Raw genomic sequence first — 21,175 nt, forward strand, 5'->3', positions numbered from 1 at the left:
CATGAACGCAGCTGTGAGCTGAAGGGGGATGCAGAGTTGGATAATTACCTGTGGGCAGCTCTCACATACATTCAGCCATGTGATCCATTGTTAAATATGATGATTTGTGAACAAAATATGTCGTTAGCTGCACATTTCACAACGTTCAACCAAACTTTCAAGTGCTCTCATCGTTGCAATTTGCTTTTAATTGATGGCCACGTGATAGGCCGATATGATAAGCCAGACCACCTGAGGGCCGTGCTTCCTTATGGGGTGGGAGGGACTTGGGGAAGAGATAGTAGTGGAAGACACAGATATGCAGGTGTTTGAACATCAACAGGTAGCTAGATAGCAGAGTTTGGGCTGCTTAACAACAGTCAACATAGCTCACAGAGGCAATGATGACACAATTCATCTCATCCCACAGATCTTTCTTATTCGTTTCCGTTTGGCTTTTCCTCCCGGTCTAAATTGTCCATTGTGTAATTGACATGTAGGTTTTCTAGCCTTGCAACGAGCAGAGTACAGCTGACATGTTATTGCAATGCAGCACAGTTCCCAGAACAACGTGGGCTTTGGTGGCGCTACCGGAGGTTTGGCCCAAAGGAACCAGGAAAAAAGGTGAAATGAATAAATAATGACACGTTCCATTTCGGTGTTCCCATCCCACACTGGGTCTCTCCTGTAGGAGGAGGGTAAACAATCACAATATCGCATTATTAGAGTCTGCGAAGAGCACGATCCGTTCCATTCATCAACTCACACAGAGCCACGGAAATATGAGTGGATGGCTTCATCACTGTGGAGGAAGGAGGTGCACATGGCAACAGACACATGCCATGGTAATTCAGAAATAAAGGCGTGTATCTAGAAGATGATATGTATCCATGTTTTTCACTTGGCACCGATTATACCAGGTCGCTGATCATGGAATCGTTATTTAGATCCAGGTGGATGTGACGTGGTAACGGCCTCTCCCCATCACAGGAGCAGAACGACAGACAGCAGGCATCATGACCAACGCCCAATGAAACCAGAGCGTTTATACAAATGACGAAACACAAACAAACCAAAGACTAGAACGGGCACTCGGTAGAGCGCATACCTTCGCATATCACAAGATTGGGCATTGAATTATGAACATTTTGGCATTAGTTTCATGCCAATTGGATACAAATTGATAAATTGGTAAAAAGAAGATTTTGACCTTTTCATGACCTTGACCTTGACCTTTGACCCGACCAATCCCACAATCGAATCAAATGGTCCCCGGATAATAACCAATCATCCCACCAAATTTCATGCAATTCAAGAAGATTTTGACCTTTTTCATGACCTTGACCTTTGACCCGATCGATCCCAACATCTAATCAAATGGTCCCCGGAAAATAACCAATCATCCCACCAAATTTAATGCGATTCAGTTTAATACTTTTTGACTCATGCGAATAACACGCACGCATACAAATACACGGCGATCAAAACATAACCTTCTGCATTTTCAATGCGAAGGTAAAAATGCTGAACGATACAGAGTACGTGGAGGACCCTCAGGCAGGACAATCAGTACCCGCAGTTATACACTGGCAGTCCTACAGACTACTAAAACAGCTTCTAAGCAAAGCTTGTGTGAAAGGTTGGATTGATGATTTCAGTCCTAGTTTGAGTTCAGGGGTCCTCAAGACAGCATTTTCACTCTTTAAGATCACACCGCTAGGTATTAATGTGCACCTTTTTGATCAATTATGAAACATATATATCTTTGTATTTTCAAAGTTCATCTTTTCTCCCTGTAAAACTAACTATCAGGTGCTTATAGAAGCTGGTACCAAACTAAAATATCATGACGCCCATCCATCAATCAATCTGTAACTTTTAGCAAAGTATCGCATGACATCAGGACTAGGGATGGGTATCGTTTGGGTTTTTTCCGATACCGGTGCTAAACCGGTACTTTTTAAACGATGACGGTGCCTAAACGGTGCCTGAACCGATACTTTAAAAAAAGAGCACAAAACGCCGATTGACAATGAGGACATTAAAAACCTCTTGGGCCATATTCCCTGTGAAAGATGTTCTCATGGAGCACTGACAACACACGGATACCAGGCTGTCGCGCTCTAAGCTCATAGCTAGCGCTAGCTACGAGCTAGCTTAAACATGGTTATAATAGCTAATTTCTTATTTGTTGCTCTACTTTTATGAATGCAAGATTTGCAATCAATGTCACGGTTCTAATCTGAGTTCAGGCTGCTCCAGCTAACGCAGACATACGCGGTGCATGCCTCCGCTTTCAAATGGATGGCATGCATTGCACCAGTTTTTGCTACCCAACACAAATTATGACCCCGCCCACCTCCTTAGCGGTCCAATCAAATGCGAATGATTTGATTTAAATCCCTCTCGTTTCTGTTATCCGTCAAATATTCTGTTCCAATTGGAAATATGTACAGATGTTGAAGACTCTCTTGCTCCGTTTCACTAAGAGTGTGGCTCGTGCAGTTTCATACGACAGACTATTATTATGGTGGCAGAGTTTATTCTAACAGATTAATGTCAGCGGTCTGGCAATATTTGACATTTTCCATCATCCCTTCTGTGATAAAGTCTCCAATTAAATGCTCTGAAGCTGCAGCAGGTCTTTTTCTAGTAACACCCAGTTCATTGTCCTGCATATATATATATATATATATATGTGGATATTGCAATACTTATACATACATATATATGTAAGAAACTCTTCCACGTGGCGTCCTCAGTGTTTGAGCATGTGGTCTCATAGTGTCACAGCTTCCCTGGGCAGGCATAGCCTTGGCTTGCGTCGTCATTTTATTTTCAAGCTCACGATGAATCGATCAACATCAGCAAACCAAATGCACCAACAGGGCAACAGGGCTCCCCACCTCTAAGCCCGGGGGGGAATCTTCAGCCCGGTCAGGAGCGATCGGAAAGTCAAAAATCAGAAACAATCATTTATCGCCTCATGGTCAGAGCCAGCTACTCAGTTTATTCTTCATGGCTCAAAATCACAAATTTGCCTCAGAAGGCTTTACAATCTGTACACCTAGACAACCCTGACCTTTGACCTCACATCAGATCAGGATAAACTCCCCCAGAAAACCTAAACATAGAGCAAGAGGTTCAGAAACCTTGAGGAGAGCAACAGAGGAGGATCCCTCTCCAGGATGGAGAAAACAATAGATGTCATGTGACCAGAAGGAATCATTACAGAGTTATATAATCATCCAATGAGTGTGACAGAGACTACACAGCTGTGTGTGACGGGTGGGAGACTGAGGAGTCTTTCACACACGACAGTCTAGGTAAACTAAATGATATCACAAGCAGGACAAGGTGTGATTGAAACTATTGGCACACAAGCAAAGCGTCTGTGTCTCTGCTCCGGGGCTGTGCTGCTGAAATATTTACTTGAATTTGATTTCCAATTTGAGTCGGCTTATATCTTCGATAACTGAAAGGCTGCTTACATCATACAAGCCACCATCACACAACACCGATGGTTTGAATGTTTATGATCAAGTGAAACTGGTCTGCGTGGTTATCAGAGGTAAAGTTAACGCAATAAATAATAACCATAACGTCCACCATTGATAGGTAACCCTTTTATTCAAGTAATACTATGAACCTTATTATCATCCAATATTGTTGTGTTGAAAATACAATACTATAATATTATTTCATATCGAATCCATAACAAATAAATATATATAAAATGTTTGCAAAACTCACAAAACCTGAAATTCTATATTACGTAACACTTGCTGTTCATATATCGGAGCCAATTTAGTAAATTCATGTTGTGCCACAACTGATTTGTCCCCAGTGACTACAGTGTAACGAATAATTTTTATATTTCTTATGTTTATAACAAACCAAATGCATAAAAAATCGGTCAAATGTTACCAGATTACAGTCGATTTCGTCATAAAGTCTACTTCTAAATCTTGATCTTGAGTCAAGTTAAATCTTCAATCAACACATTAAATGGGGGGGGGCATCAGCAGGGCCGTGACAGGAGGCCGGCCCACCAGGCAGGAGGCATCAGACACAGCCAGGTCCCGATGAGAAGTGAAATCGTGTGATGGAGAGATGGAAATTCACCCATAAGGAGAGAGGAGAGGAGAGAGGTGCTCAGTGTATCCTAAACATCCATAAGGAGAGAGGAGAGGAGAGAGGAGCTCAGTGTATCCTAGCGTCCATAAGGAGAGAGGAGAGGAGAGAGGTGCTCAGTGTATCCTAAACGTCCATAAGGAGAGAGGAGAGGAGAGAGGAGCTCAGTGTATCCTAAACGTCCATAAGGAGAGAGGAGAGGAGAGGAGCTCAGTGTATCCTAAGCGTCCTTAAGGAGAGAGGAGAGAGGTGCTCAGTGTATCCTAAGCGTCCATAAGGAGAGAGGAGAGAGGAGCTCAGTGTATCCTAAACGTCCATAAGGAGAGAGGAGAGGAGAGAGGAGCTCAGTGTATCCTAAGCGTCCTTAAGGAGAGAGGAGAGAGGTGCTCAGTGTATCCTAAGCGTCCATAAGGAGAGGAGAGGAGAGAGGAGCTCAGTGTATCCTAAACGTCCATAAGGAGAGAGGAGAGGAGAGAGGAGCTCAGTGTATCCTAAACGTCCATAAGGAGAGAGGAGAGGAGAGAGGAGCTCAGTGTATCCTAAGCGTCCATAAGGAGAGAGAGAGAGGAGAGAGGAGCTCAGTGTATCCTAAGCGTCCATAAGGAGAGAGGAGAGGAGAGAGGAGCTCAGTGTATCCTAAGCGTCCATAAGGAGAGAGAGAGGAGAGAGGAGCTCAGTGTATCCTAAGCGTCCATAAGGAGAGAGAGAGAGAGAGAGGAGCTCAGTGTATCCTAAACGTCCCTAAGGAGAGAGAGAGGAGAGAGGAGCTCAGTGTATCCTAAGCGTCCATAAGGAGAGAGGAGAGGAGAGAGGAGCTCAGTGTATCCTAAGCGTCCATAAGGAGAGAGAGGAGAGGAGAGAGGAGCTCAGTGTATCCTAAACGTCCCTAAGGAGAGAGGAGAGGAGAGAGGAGCTCAGTGTATCCTAAACGTCCCTAAGGAGAGAGGAGAGGAGAGAGGAGCTCAGTGTCTCCTAAAACAACCTCTTTGGAAAAAATGTGTGCAAACAATAAAACTCGACACCTTCACCGATCGGTCTTGAGTGTAACTGTTGTTCAGTTTGCTCTGGTTGGTTGTTCTGGTCGCTCACGCTCAATGACTTCTGTATGTGTGACTCTTATTCCTCTCTCTCTGGACTCACCGTCTCCCTCTGTCCTCGTGGCAGGTACGTACCAGGGTCAGTGGACCGGGGGGATGCGCCACGGCTACGGCGTGCGTCAGAGCGTCCCGTACGGCATGGCCTCCGTCATCCGCTCGCCTCTCCGGACCTCGCTGTCCTCCCTGCGCAGCGAGCAGAGCAACGGCGCGGTGCTGCGGGACAGCCTGTCGGACATCCCCGCCGGCACCCGCGGCGGCTTCGTCCTCAACTTCCACTCCGACGGAGACGGCCCGGACAAGAAGAAGGGCCTCTTCCGCCGCGGCTCCCTCTTCGGGAGCCTCCAGCGGTTGCGCAAGTCGGACTCGCGCTCGTCGATCTCGAGCAAGCGCAGCTCGGCGCACAGCGACACCAACATGAGCCGCATCAGCTCCAGCGACAACAACTCCACCCTCAGCTTCGGAGACGGAGACCCCGGCGACGACTACATGACCCTGGAGGACAACGTGGACGCCACCACCACCGAGGCCTACATGGGCGAGTGGAAGAACGACAAGCGCAGCGGCTTCGGCGTGTCGGAGCGCTCCAACGGCATGAAGTACGAAGGCGAGTGGCTGAACAATAAGCGCCACGGCTACGGCTGCACCGTCTTCCCCGACGGCGCCAAGGAAGAGGGCAAGTACAAGAACAACACTCTGTCCCGGGGCATCAGGAAGCAGCTGATCCCGCTGAGGAGCAACAAGACCAAACAGAAGGTGGACCGAGCCATCGAGGGAGCGGTCAGAGCGGCGGCTATCGCCAGAACCAAAGTGGAGATCGCCATCTCCAGGTAAGATCATCTCAGAGCGCTGAGGTTCTGGGCCATTTTTAAGCTAACGAGTCATAAGGGTCCTCCTGCTAGAGTCCCTGATTGGACTTGGACCATAAGCGATGATTACATGTTCAGCTCCTTCAACCCTGACGCCATCAGGACACCTTACGGCCTTCACCCCCCGAAAAGAGCAATCCGACAGGTTAGAAGCAAACCAAATAGAAACTAGAACGGGCACTCGGTAGAGCGCATACCTTCGCATATCACAAGATTGGGTATTGACTTATGAACATTTTGGCATTAGCTGCATGCCAATTGGATAAAAATTGACCGTGCTATGGTAAAAAGAAGATTTTGACCTTTTCATGACCTTGACCATGACCTTTGACCCGATCAATCCCAAAATCTAATCAGATGGTTCCCGGATAATAAACAATCATCCCACCAAATTTCATGCGATTCAAGAAGATGTTGATATTTTCATGACCTTGACCTTTGACCCGGTCGATCCCAAAATCTAATCAAATGGTCCCCGGATAATAACCAATCATCCCACCAAATGTCATGCGATTCGGTTTAATACTTTTTGACTTATGCGAATAACACGCACGCACGCATACAAATACACGGCGATCAAAACATAACCTTCCGCATTTTCAATGCGAAGGTAAAAAGAGGTGTGGTATAGAACCGTCACAGTTAACGGGGTACCTCCATTTCTTATGACCTCAACCTAACACACTTGGCACTGTTTTCCTTGCCAGTGAGAGATTATTCTCCTTCCAGAGTTCCATATAAAGTGGTTTAGATCATCAGGGGGTAAACAGACTTGCATGGTGCCTTTTGGACTCTGACGACCACTCGGAGCGCTTCACATTTACATTCACTCGTATTCTCACACTGATGCTTGCGTTCCGACCTCGGCGTTTCATTTGTCGCCCGAGGACACGCGAAGGACTGAAGGAGCCGGGGATCGAACCACCGATATCCGATGAGGAGACGACCCGCTCTATCTCTGTGGTGCCGGGTGGTTCTATGCAAGCAGCACTTCCGGGGCACTGCACTAGCTGAGTTGAGACACGGAGGAGAGCGAGAGGGTTGGGTGGGGGAGGGGGGCGAGAGAAAAAAGAGAGAGAGGTCAAGAGAGTAGGTGGGTGGGCTGGAGGGAGAGGGAGAGAAGCAAGTCGGCACATTCTTGGCCAGATTGCAGTGTGTGTGTGTGTGTGTGTGTGTGTTTGTGTGTGTGTATGAGAGAGTGTGTATCGATGTATGTGCGTCAGAAGTAGTGCTTGTCTAAATAAGGCCAAGGAGGGCGATGCTTATAAACAGCTGATATCCTCCCCAGCTACACGGACACACACACACACACACACACACACACACACAGGGTCAGTCAGTCGTGTGCTGTATCTGGTGTTCTCCGTGGTCAGTGTGGAAGAACTCTGGTGATGACATGGCTGACCTTTGGACCGGGCCTCCCTGGTTTGTTTTTTGTTGTAGCTCTAGGTTGATTTCAAATCGATTTCACTAAATAGTACTATGGCCAATAATTAAAGTATATACACTACCGTTCAAAAGTTTGGGGTCACTGAGAAATGTCTTTATTTTTCAAAGAAAAGCACAGTTTTTTCAATAAAGATAACATTAATCATAAATACCCTCTATACATTGTTAATGTGGTAAATGACTATTCTAGGTGGAAACGTCTGGTTTCTAATGAAATATCTCCATAGGTGTATAGAGGCCCATTTCCATCATCACTCCAGTGTTCTAATGGTACATTGTGTTTGATCATCGCCTTAGAAGACTAATGTCTGATTAGAAAACCCTTGTGCAATTATGTTAGCACAGCTGAAAACAGTTATGCTGGTGATATAAGCTATACAACTGGCCTTCCTTTGAGTTTGAAGTTTGAAGAACAAAATTAATACTTCAAATATTAATCATTATTTCTAACCTTGTCAATGTCTTGACTATATTTCTATTCAATTTTCAATTCATTTGATAAATAAAAGTGAGTTTTCATGGAAGACACAAAATTGTCTGGATGACCCCAAACTTTTGAACGGTAGTGTATATTTTGTAAAGCCCCAAATTCCAAATTTGCCTCAGGGGGATCAATCTGTGAGTTCATCCAAAAGGAAATAGAGAGAGGTGCTCAGTGTATCCTAAACATCCATAAGGAGAGAGGAGAGGAGAGAGGAGCTCAGTGTATCCTAAGCGTCCATAAGGAGAGAGGAGAGAGGAGCTCAGTGTATCCTAAACATCCATAAGGAGAGAGGAGAGGCGAGAGGAGCTCAGTGTATCCTAAACGTCCATAAGGAGAGAGGAGAGGAGAGAGGAGCTCAGTGTATCCTAAACGTCCATAAGGAGAGAGGAGAGAGGAGCTCAGTGTATCCTAAGCGTCCATCAGGAGAGAGGAGAGGAGAGAGGAGCTCAGTGTATCCTAAACGTCCATAAGGAGAGAGGAGAGGAGAGGAGCTCAGTGTATCCTCAACATCCATAAGGAGAGAGGAGAGAGAGGAGCTCAGTGTATCCTAAGCGTCCTTAAGGAGAGAGGAGAGAGAGAGGAGCTCAGTGTATCCTAACGTCCATAAGGAGAGAGAGGAGAGAGGAGCTCAGTGTATCCTAAGCGTCCATAAGGAGAGAGGAGAGGAGAGAGGAGCTCAGTGTATCCTAAGCGTCCATAAGGAGAGAGGAGAGGAGAGGAGCTCAGTGTATCCTAAACGTCCATAAGGAGAGAGGAGAGAGGAGCTCAGTGTATCCTAAGCGTCCATAAGGAGAGAGGAGAGAGGAGCTCAGTGTATCCTAAACATCCATAAGGAGAGAGGAGAGGAGAGAGGAGCTCAGTGTATCCTAAACGTCCATAAGGAGAGAGGAGAGAGAGGAGCTCAGTGTATCCTAAATGTCCATAAGGAGAGAGGAGAGGAGAGAGGAGCTCAGTGTATCCTCAACATCCATAAGGAGAGAGGAGAGGAGAGAGGAGCTCAGTGTATCCTAAGCATCCTTAAGGAGAGAGGAGAGGAGAGAGGAGCTCAGTGTATCCTAACGTCCATAAGGAGAGAGGAGAGAGGAGCTCAGTGTATCCTAAGCGTCCATAAGGAGAGAGGAGAGGAGAGAGGAGCTCAGTGTATCGTAAGCGTCCATAAGGAGAGGAGAGGAGAGAGGAGCTCAGTGTATCCTAAACGTCCATAAGGAGAGAGGAGAGGAGAGAGGAGCTCAGTGTATCCTAAGCGTCCATAAGGAGAGAGGAGAGGAGCGAGGAGCTCAGTGTATCCTAAGCGTCCATAAGGAGAGAGGAGAGGAGAGGGGTGCTCAGTGTATCCTAAGCGTCCATAAGAAGAGAGGAGAGAGCAGCTCAGTGTCTCCTAAGCGTCCATAAGGAGAGAGGAGAGAGGAGCTCAGTGTATCCTAAGCGTCCATAAGGAGAGAGGAGAGAGGAGCTCAGTGTATCCTAAGCGTCCATAAGGAGAGAGAGAGGAGCTCAGTGTCTCCTAAGCATCCATAAGGAGAGAGGAGAGAGGAGCTCAGTGTCTCCTAAGCGTCCATAAGGAGAGAGGAGAGGAGAGAGGAGCTCAGTGTCTCCTAAGCGTCCATAAGGAGAGAGGAGAGAGGAGCTCAGTGTATCCTAAGCGTCCATAAGGAGAGAGGAGAGGAGCTCAGTGTCTCCTAAGCGTCCATAAGGAGAGAGGAGCTCAGTGTATCCTAAACGTCCATAAGGAGAGAGGAGAGAGGAGCTCAGTGTATCCTAAGCGTCCATAAGGAGAGAGGAGCTCAGTGTATCCTAAACGTCCATAAGGAGAGAGGAGCTCAGTGTATCCTAAGCGTCCATAAGGAGAGAGTAGAGAGGAGCTCAGTGTATCCTAAGCGTCCATAAGGAGAGAGGAGAGAGGAGCTCAGTGTATCCTAAGCGTCCATAAGGAGAGAGGAGAGGAGCTCAGTGTCTCCTAAGCGTCCATAAGGAGAGAGGAGCTCAGTGTATCCTAAGCGTCCATAAGGAGAGAGGAGAGAGGAGCTCAGTGTATCCTCTCGTCCCCCTCAGCCTCTCAGCCTCTAGCAGCGTCTCTAGGTCTCTCCAGGTGAACCTGGTTCAGGTTTAACTATCAGACCATCAAGAGGAAAGTCTTCAGTCTCCATGAGGGGGCGGAGTCTCCTCCAGGACTGAAGGTGGAGCTGGTTCATAAAAGAGGAGGAGCTTGATACCTGAAGGCTCTGGCTCCTCCTACTTTATCCTCTAGGAACCACGAGTAGCCCCGCAGTTAGTGAGGCAGCTCTCTAGTGGAGTAATATGGTACTACAAGCTCTCTAGTGGGGTAATATGGTACTACAAGCTCTCTAGTGGAGTAATATGGTACTACAAGCTCTCTAGTGGGGCAATATGGTACTACAAGCTCTCTAGTGGGGCAATATGGTACTACAAGCTCTCTAGTGGGGTAATATGGTACTACAAGCTCTAGTGGGGCAATATGGTACTACAAGCTCTCTAGTGGGGTAATATGGTACTACAAGCTCTCTAGTGGGGCAATATGGTACTACAAGATCTCTAGTGGGGCAATATGGTACTACAAGCTCTCGAGTGGGGTAATATGGTACTACAAGCTCTCGAGTGGGGTAATATGGTACTACACGCTCCTTAAGATATGATGGAGCATCACCAATCAAGGCTTTGTAGGTCAGGAGAAGAATTGTAAGAATACAAGACCGAGGAAACAATCCACCGAGGGCTTGAACCCACGGCAGAAACAATACACCGAGCATCCTTCATTAGAGTCCTTCGGTTTAAAGCTTTTGTTGATTGTGAAACGTTTCTTCTGCAAAGAGGTTTTGGTAAAGAATCATTGAGGCACCCAGAACTAGTTAACTGTAATGACAAACACAACAACTTTACATTTTGAAATAGAGTTCCATGGTCAAAGGTCACTCTGTAAACGTGTTTATGGCCATAACTCCAGCATCGATGTGCTAATCATATCTACATACACAAACGTCTTATTGGATGAAATGATGATGGGAAGATATTTTGGGACAAACAGGGATGATATTATGCAACTTAACTGGTTGGCAGCAGCATAGAACCTGGAGGCGGTCACTCTTCGAGTGGGTTTATGTATTTGTATATCGTATATTTGTGAATATTGTCCCTGGAGTCTGGACTTGAGAAAACAGAAAAGACACTCAAACAGTGGGTTCTGTTGAGTGGTTCTTGGATGATTCCGGTGACGTCGGATGCCTCACACAGTGATGTGGACGACGCGCTTTAGAAAAACCCAGTTTCCTGTAACCGTACATTTTCTTTGGGGGTTCTTCTACCATGCTGGCTGTGTAGCAACACTTGGCTTTCAAATGTAGAGCTGTTACCCCTTTAATCCACACACTATTCTATACCATATATATATGTAGCATGTAGTTTAGAGAAATCGGCGCCTACCCTGCCATGTCTGTTGGTTCCTTGGTGGATGCTCAGCTCTCGGCGTCCTCTGTGTCGTCCTCTTTCAGGACGTCCCACGCCCGGGCCAAAGGAGACGCTGCGGACCAGGCGGCCCGCTCAGCCAGCCAGGACTGTGACATCGCCAGAGCTGTGGCCAGAGAGCTCTCTCCAGGCTTCCACCAGCCAGGTAACCACCAGCACGACGGCAGTCAAACCTCAAGACACTGACAAAAAGACCGAGGATATAGAAATGATTGTGTCATTGAAGTGCTGGTATTCATCCTGCATCACGGGGGGGGGGGGGGGGGGGGGGGGTGTTGATTATAGGGCCGCCTCGATCAGAATCAAAACCTTTTATTGCCATTTATGTTTTCACACACAAGGAATGTGTCGTGGCGGGCGGTGGGGGTGTAACAGGATGCCGCTTGTGATGTCGGTCGCTTGTGATGTCGGTCTGTCGGTCGGTTGTGATGTCATTCATGATGTCTGTCGGTAGTGATGTCGGTCAGTTATGATGTCGGTCGGTTATGATGTCAGTCGGTTGTGATGTCGGTCGGTTGTGATGTCGGTCATTATGTCGGTCGGTTATGATGTCAGTCGGTTGTGATGTCGGTCGGTTGTGATGTCGGTCATTATGTCGGTCGGTTATGATGTCAGTCGGTTGCGATGTCATGACAGTTTCACGTTGTGTCGCTATGGAGATCAGCTCTAAATCCTGCAGCGGAAAAACATAAATCTAGATATGTATGTTACCAAAAGTGAGATGAGACGTGATCAGTGTCTTCTTCCAGAAGGTGTTCTTACTTCATAGTTTCAGCCTTCAATCCTTATAAAACACGAGGAACGAGTGATTATAAAACAGGTTGTGATTACTCCACCCGCTCATCCACATTTATTTTTGGAAAATACAATGCAGGAGGAATCCTTGTGAAATGTAACTGTGCCTGAGGGTCAAGGGTCAGCAGGTCCGTCTTCCAATCAGGGGGTTGGCGGTTCAATCCCCGCCCTAGTCGATGTCGAGCAAGACACTTCACCCCGGGTTGCTCCCTGTCGCTGTGTCTCCGGGGTATGAATGTCACATGGCTGTAAGCTTTGGATAAAAGCGTTAGCTAAAATGATATGTAACTTCTTCTCCGTCTATTTCCTTCCAGGCCCGGACTACGTACGGCAGAAGTACAACGAGCCTTTAGAGGTGAATGAGTTTCCTGTCGAGGAGAAAAAGGAGAAATCCCCATCGAGGAGCCCTCATTTCTACCGGAAAGGCACCACCCCCGACCCGTCTCCGACCCCCAGCCCCACCCCTTCACCCACTCTCGTTAAAAATACCTCGTTCAGCAGTAAAAGTCCCGCCGCCGCCGCGCCAACGCAGCCGGCCGGGAAACAGAACCAAACCCCGGCAGCCGAGTGCGTGACAGGTAAACCACGAGGGAGACTTTAACTGTGTTCATGTCAACAGCATCAGGTATCAACAGGGTCCGGGGGACGTGGTGACTGTGTTGGTCATTTTAGAACACAGGGTTGTACAATGAGACGTCATGTGTGTCCTCTCAGACCAGAACATGTGTTTTATTACAATAGAATATCAGCAAATACTTGTAAATGTGTTTAGTTGTATATTCAGCGATATGTCAGTTGATGGTTGTTTACTTATCAACAGACAGTGTGTGTGTGTGTGTGTGTGTGTGTGTTGGAGGAGTGTTTTGGGCTGAATACATTAGAGCTGCAACATCAAGAGCAACAGTCATTGTTATGGCGAGCAGCAGCAATAGATGAAAGAGCAACTTGCTGAGCAGCAGCAATAGATGAAAGAGCAACTTGCTGAGCAGCAGCAATAGATGAAAGAGCAACTTGCTGAGCAGCAGCAATAGATGAAAGAGCAACTTGCTGAGCAGCAGCAATAGATGAAAGAGCAACTTGCTGAGCAGCAGCAATAGATGAAAGAGCAACTTGTTGAGCAGCATCTTTGTGATAAGATAAGATTTTACTTTATTTTGTGAAGCATGCAGCAGAAAACATGTTTACAGATATACAATAAAATAAAATATCAGGGCAGGACAAACTACATTTATAGAATTTAAATAATAAAAGAAATGAAAATGTAAAAATATAAATAAGAGTGTGTACAATGTGTCTAAAGTATGAAGTGAAAGTGGTGCAAGGTTGTTATTGATCTCTAATTTGTGGAGGATCTGGCCCGTCTTATTGTAGTGGGTAGGAACGTTCTCCTGTACGAGGAACGTTCTCCTGTACGAGGAACTTTCTCCTGTATCAGGAACGTTCTCCTGTATCCGGAACGTCCTCCTGTATCAGGAACGTTCTCCTGTATCAGGAACGTTCTCCTGTATCAGGAACGTTCTCCTGTATCAGGAACGTTCTCCTGTATCAGGAACGTTCTCCTGTACGAGGAACGTTCTCCTGTATCAGGAACGTCCTCCTGTATCAGGAACGTCCTCCTGTACGAGGAACGTTCTCCTGTACGAGGAACTTTCTCCTGTATCCGGAACGTCCTCCTGTATCAGGAACGTCCTCCTGTATCAGGAACGTCCTCCTATATCAGGAACGTTCTCCTGTATCAGGAACGTCCTCCTGTATCAGGAACGTCCTCCTGTATCAGGAACGTTCTCCTGTATCAGGAACGTTCTCCTGTATCAGGAACGTCCTCCTATACGAGGAACGTTCTCCTGTATCAGGAACGTCCTCCTGTACGAGGAACGTTCTCCTGTATCAGGAACGTCCTATACGAGGAACGTTCTCCTGTATCAGGAACGTCCTCCTATACGAGGAACGTCCTCCTGTATCAGGAACGTCCTCCTGTATCAAGAACGTTCTCCTGTACGAGGAACGTTCTCCTGTATCAGGAACGTTCTCCTGTATCAGGAACGTTCTCCTGTACGAGGAACGTTCTCCTGTATCAGGAACGTTCTCCTGTACGAGGAACGTTCTCCTGTATCAGGAACGTTCTCCTGTACGAGGAACGTTCTCCTGTATCAGGAACGTCCTCCTGTACGAGGAACGTTCTCCTGTACGAGGAACATTCTCCTGTATCAGGAACATTCTCCTGTATCAGGAACGTCCTCCTGTACGAGGAACGTTCTCCTGTACGAGGAACATTCTCCTGTATCAGGAACATTCTCCTGTATCAGGAACGTTCTCCTGTACGAGGAACGTTCTCCTGTACGAGGAACATTCTCCTGTATCAGGAACGTTCTCCTGTACGAGGAACGTTCTCCTGTATCAGGAACATTCTCCTGTATCAGGAACGTCCTCCTGTACGAGGAACGTTCTCCTGTATCAGGAACGTTCTCCTGTATCAGGAACGTCTTCCTGTACGAGGAACGTCCTCCTGTATCTGGAACGTTCTCCTGTATCAGGAACGTCTTCCTGTACGAGGAACGTCCTCCTGTATCTGGAACGTTCTCCTGAATCAGGAACGTTCTCCTGTATCAGGAACGTTCTCCTGTATCAGGAACGTTCTCCTGTATCAGGAACGTTCTCCTGTATCTGGAACGTTCTCCTGAATCAGGAACGTTCTCCTGTATCAGGAACGTCCTCCTGTATCAGGAACATCCTCCTGTATCTGGAACGTTCTCCTGAATCAGGAACGTTCTCCTGTATCAGGAACGTTCTCCTGTATCAGGAACGTCCTCCTGTATCTGGAACGTTCTCCTGAATCAGGAACGTTCTCCTGTATCAGGAACGTTCTCCTGTATCAGGAACGTCTTCCTGTACGAGGAACGTCCTCCTGTATCAGGAACGTTCTCCTGAATCAGGAACGTTCTCCTGTATCAGGAACGTCTTCCTGTACGAGGAACGTCCTCCTGTATCAGGAACGTTCTCCTGAATCAGGAATGTTCTCCTGTTTCTGTCCTTGTGACAGCGCAGGTGAAGCATTCTGTTGGAGAACGTGCTCCACCCTCCGCTCGGTGGTCGGGGTTTTCCAATATGGACGCAGACATTATTTAGGTCCAACCTGGTGAGCAGCAGCAATGATTTAGTCGCAACTTTTAACGAAGTGACTTTGTGAGAACTAGCGATTATTTAAGGAGCAACTTGGTGAGCAGCAATTACTTTAGTTGTAACTTTGAAAGCAGCAGCAATTATCTTAGAGTGCAACTTGGTGAGCAGCAGCAATGATGTTGGCAGCAACTTGGTGACAAAGTCCACAGCTGCAATGAGCAGCAGCAGCAGCAACACGACAACCGGCAGTGTCGATTGTCAGAGAGTTGTCGACTCTTCCTCTCGAGTCTTAGATGAGCCGCTTTCCGTTCTTCATCTAAGGAGGAGGAGGAGGAGGAGGAGCCACCGGCTGCATGTGTGCATGACTTTGTGTTGCGCTCATGACCAATCACATTGCTTTCCTTGGCCAGCCCAGCCCCGTGGAGCACTCGAGCGCAACGATTGGCCGAGGTCCCGGTCCCCTGATTGGTTCAAGTCCTCTGCGCCGCACGGCGTGTTGTCCTGACCCCAACGCGTCACAGTCCACGCTGACCTCTGACCGGCCGTCTGCCTCCACCGGGTCACAGTGTGCCTCCTGGCCGTCTGCGTGAGGGAGCGTGCGGCTCGGCGGCTGCAGCCGGAGGGGCGTGGCCTGCTGGTTGCGTGACTCACTCTCTCAAATCACACCTTTTATTGCCTGTTTTTGACACCGTCATCGACCGCCTGCCGACTCACCGCTGCTCACCGGCCCGCGACTGGAAGCGGGCGATGGCGATAGCGCAGCCGAGTGCATGGACGACTCTCGCTCTGGCTTGCGTGAGAAACAGAAAGAGTTGTGGAGCCCGGTGGGTTTGGTTGCCGTGGGTCACGGTTAACTTCTCAGACTGCTTTATTTTGCTTTTAGGTTCAACTGCTCTTTAGGGACAACACATGCACACACTGATGGTCGAGCAACACCACGCAACATGCGGGCTGGAGTATCAGCAACGACTTAGGGTTCAGTGTCTTGCCCAAGGACACCTGGAAGTAATTCCCCAAACAACATCTGTGTTGGTTCTTTGTTTAATGATTCCTCTTCTCTTCTTTCTTGTCCTCGGTAGGCATGACAAAAGCGGCATCGAAACTTTCCCTCAGACAGGAAGCGAGGCTCCAAGAGGCTCCTCCGGCGGTCAAGCCGGCGCCCGTCAGCAGTTACCCCAGCAACGGGCAGATTCACTCCCAGTACCACGTCAAGATGCCGCCGCCCGAGGATCCGATCGGCGCCGAGGACCACCTCCACCCGTCCAGCCTGGCGTGCTTGCCGCCACCCGCCAAACTGATTAGTGCGCCCGCGCCGAAGGCCCTGCCGGCCGCCGGCCCGCCACCGGCGCCAGTGAAAGAGGCCGCCAAGGCGCCAGAGCCCGCCAAGCCAAAGAGGGCGGAGTCAACCAAACCAAGGAGCCTCGCAGACACCAAAAAAGCTAGTATGGAAATAGCGTCTGAGACTTTAGAGGAGGAGTCGGTGAGTTATCTACACGTTTCAGATACTTCCATTTTCTTGCGCTTCTGCATTTTCTTTGGCCGGCTGTAGCTCAGAGGGGTCAGGGGGTCGTCCTGCAACCCCAAGGTCGTCGGCTCGATCCCCGCTCTCCCCATTAGTTGCATGTCGAAGTGTCCATGAGCAAGGCACTGAACCCCCAGTTGCTCCCTGGGCACATCACTGGAGCCCACTGCTCCTTAATAACTTAATAACTAACATTTCGTTGCCTGTACTCTGTGCAATGACAATAGATTGAATCCGATCTCTGTGTAATCTGGAATTCCACAATCCTTTAAAATCTAAATAAATGAGGATTTGTTTGTGTGGTTTTGAGACTCCCCTGCCCCGTGGCTCGATTCACAGCATCGACCGCTCTGTAGCCAATCAGAGGTCGTCTTTGTGTTTGTGAGTCTCTCTGTGTGCGTCTGCCGTCATTGAGACTGCTCTGACCCCGTCGTCGTCGTGGGTCGGGGGTTGCGTGAGTCACTGTCTACGCATCGGAACAAGACTCTGGCGCTACTCTCATGGCTTCGGGGAACTTGGATGTTGTGCCAATAAGATTTAGAATCGTAATTTAAGCTGTGATGCATGTATGACATGCCCAGCCCTAAACAAGGTTCCAATACTCCATCATTCAGCATCAGAGAAACTGACCAGAGAAAACAAACAAACAAACCAACCTCATGTGTTTCTAAACTGAAGAAACCAAGGGAAACAACTTATAAGCATTAAATGAGATCGACATTTATTTAACACCTTTCTGGACATTTTTATTTGAAATAGAAATTCTTTAACTATATGTTGGGGTTGAGCTGTAGCTCATGGGGCAGAGAGGTCGTCTCGTAACCACAAGGTCGCCGGTTCAATACCCGCTCTCCCCATTAGTTGCACCTTGAGCAAGACACTGAACCTCCAGTTGCTCCCCGGGCGCCTCACTGCAGCCCTCTGCTCCTTAACAACTAAAGATTGGTCAAACGCAGAGAATAAATTACCCACAGGGATCATTAAAAGTGTACATTTAATTTATTTTCTTTTTTTTCTCACAGAAAAATGTGTGATTCATTCTCAGCTCCTAATTTGCATATTATTAAATAAGCTGAAATGTCTTCTTAATTTTCAAATGTCATGGAATTTGGATTGACATTCTCTGTATGTGTGACTGCTACCTTACCAACAGAAACGTTTCTTGTGCTTCCACAGGGCCCGAACTCTATCCTGGTGCTCCTCGTGATGCTCTTGAATGTTGGTCTAGCAATCATTTTTGTCCATTTCCTCACCTGACCAAGCGTGGACTCGGGTAAGATACATCAACACATCCGTCTGATAGGGACCTCTGGCGTTGACCTAGACCAGGGGTCGGGAACCTCTGGCTCGCGAGCCATATGTGGCTCTTCCGGTGATGGCAGATGGCTCCCAGACAATTTTGAGTTGAAAAAAAATAAAATCTCTGCCCGCCCCCCTGTAATTTTCTCTATCGCGCCAGATTACAGCAAAAGTAATGTAAGGTCCTTTTCTTAAAGACGTCTTTGTTCTTTTATTAAACTAAACGTCTGTTATTGATCGTCTCTACAGCAGCATGTCATTCTGTCTCTACGTGTCGCGTTAACACTTCTCGGCTCTCCGTCTCGCGCTGCAGAGCTCCGATGCCGGCGTGCGCGCATCGGGGCGGAGCAAAGAAAACCCCCCCCCCCCCCCCCGTAGCATCATGCAGCACCAGAAGTCGCATTAAAAGCAAGACATATTTAATGTATTATATGTTAAAAACACGATATGGCTCTCAATGAAATACATTTAGAAATATTTGGCTTTTATGGCTCTCCCAGTCAAAAAGGTTCCTGACCCCTGACCTAGCACCATGTTTGGGAAACCCATGTGTTTGGTCCATGTCCCATACACTCCCATGGGGGGGGGGGGGAGATGGTTTGGCGTCGCTTTTGGGGAGCCGTCCTCTTGTGCCTCTTTATATCTGTCTGTGGTCTAGAGAACATTCTTTTTAATGTGTCAACGGATCCAAAACCGATACTAAAATGTGCTTAAAGATGCTTATAATGAAGAAGCGTGGCTTGTTGTGTAAAACATGAGCCCCTCCATCCCTGTCTGAGCAATATCACCACTGGCACTTCTGAGACTTCTCGTGACACCTGAAGCTGTATCTAGCTCGTAGTTAAGCTAAAGCTAGCGGCGCCATGAGTTGGTCGAACATGTGATCTCCGCTTAACATTGTAATGTCTCCCAGCTAGCTTATTTAAAAACCAGAACCGCGTACGAGGAACGTAAATATGTACCTGACGGCTACATGGATGATGCAGTGCTAAAGGTGTGATGCTAAAGCTAGCAGGTTGGCTTCCTCACCAGCTAACGATACGTTTGATGTGGAAATTGTATTGCAGTGTAAAGCTAGTTCGATTAATACAAGTATGATACGGACATGGCTCTTCCCTTCAGGATGAAGGCTCTGAGGAATTAATGGGTGGGGTTGGTGGAGCGTAAAGACCCTTACCTTTCACGTACAAAGTTACCCCACAAACTTGGACTACGATGCTAGTTCACATGCTAATGTTTTGAGTCCACATTAGAACTGATGAATGTGTCTAAGCCATCACTTATGCGTTTGCTATCACATTGTCTTTGGGGTCGGGGGAATAAAAAAAAGTCTGTTTAGTGTTGCTATTACTTTATAGCTCAGTGGACGCAGGGAAATTCAAAGCTCGACAGGCCAGACTGAGTTACGGTAGCTGAGCTGTGATTGGACAGTTGCTGTTTCAGACAGTTACGTGACTGTCAGGCCGAGATTCCGATCAGGACTCAAAATGCTGAGGCGTCAGTGAGCAGTTTACTAATCACAACAAAAACTCTCCTAAGAGGTGGAGGCTAAATAATGTCCTAAGAAACCAAACGCTGGATTATGAAAACTATAACAAAACTCGCTCTTTCGAGGTTGGTAATAAGTTTCCAAAAAGGCTCGGCGGCTATGACGTGGCTTTGGTTAACGACCATGAGACGAAACACTTTGGCACAGGACAGAGGGAAGACGCAGACTATAAGCACATGAGGGTAACGGGGAACAGGTGGAACCAATCAGGGATCAGGGGAGACAATCAGACCGGTGACACATGAGGAAGGGCAAGTGACCTGAAACGAGAGGAGAGTTAGACTTCAAAATAAAACAGGAAGTTACGAGACAAAAACCCAAGACAAGACAAGCTTCACCACGGTGTGACAGACTCCCTACCAGAGTACATTTGGAATAAAGTCTGGCCCCGAATATGAACCTGTCTCATGGAAATACCTGCTTCCCTCTGTAGTTAGAGTTAAATTTAGTTTTAGTTCAGTTTAGTTTTTTTCGATCAGCAAAATATACAAAAATCAAAATTCAACAAAAGAAGAAAGTGGCTGACCGAAAGGGTCGAGGCTGAAGCTATCAAGCTTAGAAGTGTCCTAACCTATGATAAATAAAGGCCCAAGCCTCTATGTGAGACATGTTGGTAATAATTTCCCCAAAACAACTTTACTCCCACCCCTCACCTCATGCTGTATCTATGCTCACGAAAAAACTGCATAGCAGTTTATTTATTTGTATTAAAATCGAGGAGTTTTTTTGCCTGAAGAATGATTGCCGTCCGTGTACTTTAAACATGTCATGTACATAAGTGTAACATGTCCTCACGTGTCTATCCCTTCACAGTGGACTCATCCCAACTAATCGCCCGAGCCACTAACTCTCCATCTGCCAAAGGGGCCTTTTAGGAAAGTGGTGCCCCCTCAGAATGGTGTACACGGGCAAAACGGAGGACTGAAAATAGCCAAGTGAAGGTGATGAAGAGGTGGAGAGGGGGGGACACAAGGAGGAGAACGAGAGGAAAAAGCAGCGAGAGAGAAAGATGAGACCCCCCTCCCAGTCCCCAGCTCGCCCCCCCCTCTGTCTCTGGATGGACTGAACGACGCCCAAGTTCAACTTGATTGGACCGGCGATGATTTGTGACTCCACTTAGAGTGCAGTGAAAGCTGAAGCAAGCGTTGGCCGGTGTGGAAATGCCCCCCCCGCCTCCCCATCCCCCTGAGCCCCAACTATGGATTCTCCATCAGGCTTAGAAGTAACAGGAGGCCTGGTGAGTGTGAGTGTGAGTGAGGCCCGGCACCTCCGCTGCCTGTGCTCGTCCGTCTGGAGCTCCGGTTCCGTCCGACTGTTCAAACCAATTTGGCAAGTTTGGAAATGCTGCAAGAAAAAAAAAATGTGTGTGTGTTTGTCCAGCTGAGTGGCAGGTCATTTGTT

General features: G+C 47.6%; 1 protein-coding gene across 2 annotated transcripts in view; it reads left to right on the forward strand.

Annotated features, from left to right (window-relative positions):
- Nucleotides 1–21,175, forward strand: part of LOC130197859 (junctophilin-1-like) — a 70,934-nt gene that overhangs the window by 20,869 nt on the left and 28,890 nt on the right. Inside the window, exons 2-7 of one of the 2 annotated variants that reach the window (XM_056420804.1) lie at nt 5,278–6,037; nt 11,516–11,634; nt 12,599–12,862; nt 16,484–16,884; nt 18,103–18,199; nt 20,588–20,732. In XM_056420804.1, the coding sequence (XP_056276779.1) occupies nt 5,278–6,037; nt 11,516–11,634; nt 12,599–12,862; nt 16,484–16,884; nt 18,103–18,183 (1,625 nt within the window). In that variant the 3' untranslated portion in view covers nt 18,184–18,199; nt 20,588–20,732. Of the gene's footprint in view, nt 1–5,277; nt 6,038–11,515; nt 11,635–12,598; nt 12,863–16,483; nt 16,885–18,102; nt 18,200–20,587; nt 20,733–21,175 lie in introns of those variants that run through there. The other variant, XM_056420805.1, reaches the window with a different exon arrangement.

This window comes from Pseudoliparis swirei, chromosome 8 (genome assembly GCF_029220125.1).
Source record: "Pseudoliparis swirei isolate HS2019 ecotype Mariana Trench chromosome 8, NWPU_hadal_v1, whole genome shotgun sequence".
Taxonomy (NCBI): domain Eukaryota; kingdom Metazoa; phylum Chordata; class Actinopteri; order Perciformes; family Liparidae; genus Pseudoliparis; species Pseudoliparis swirei.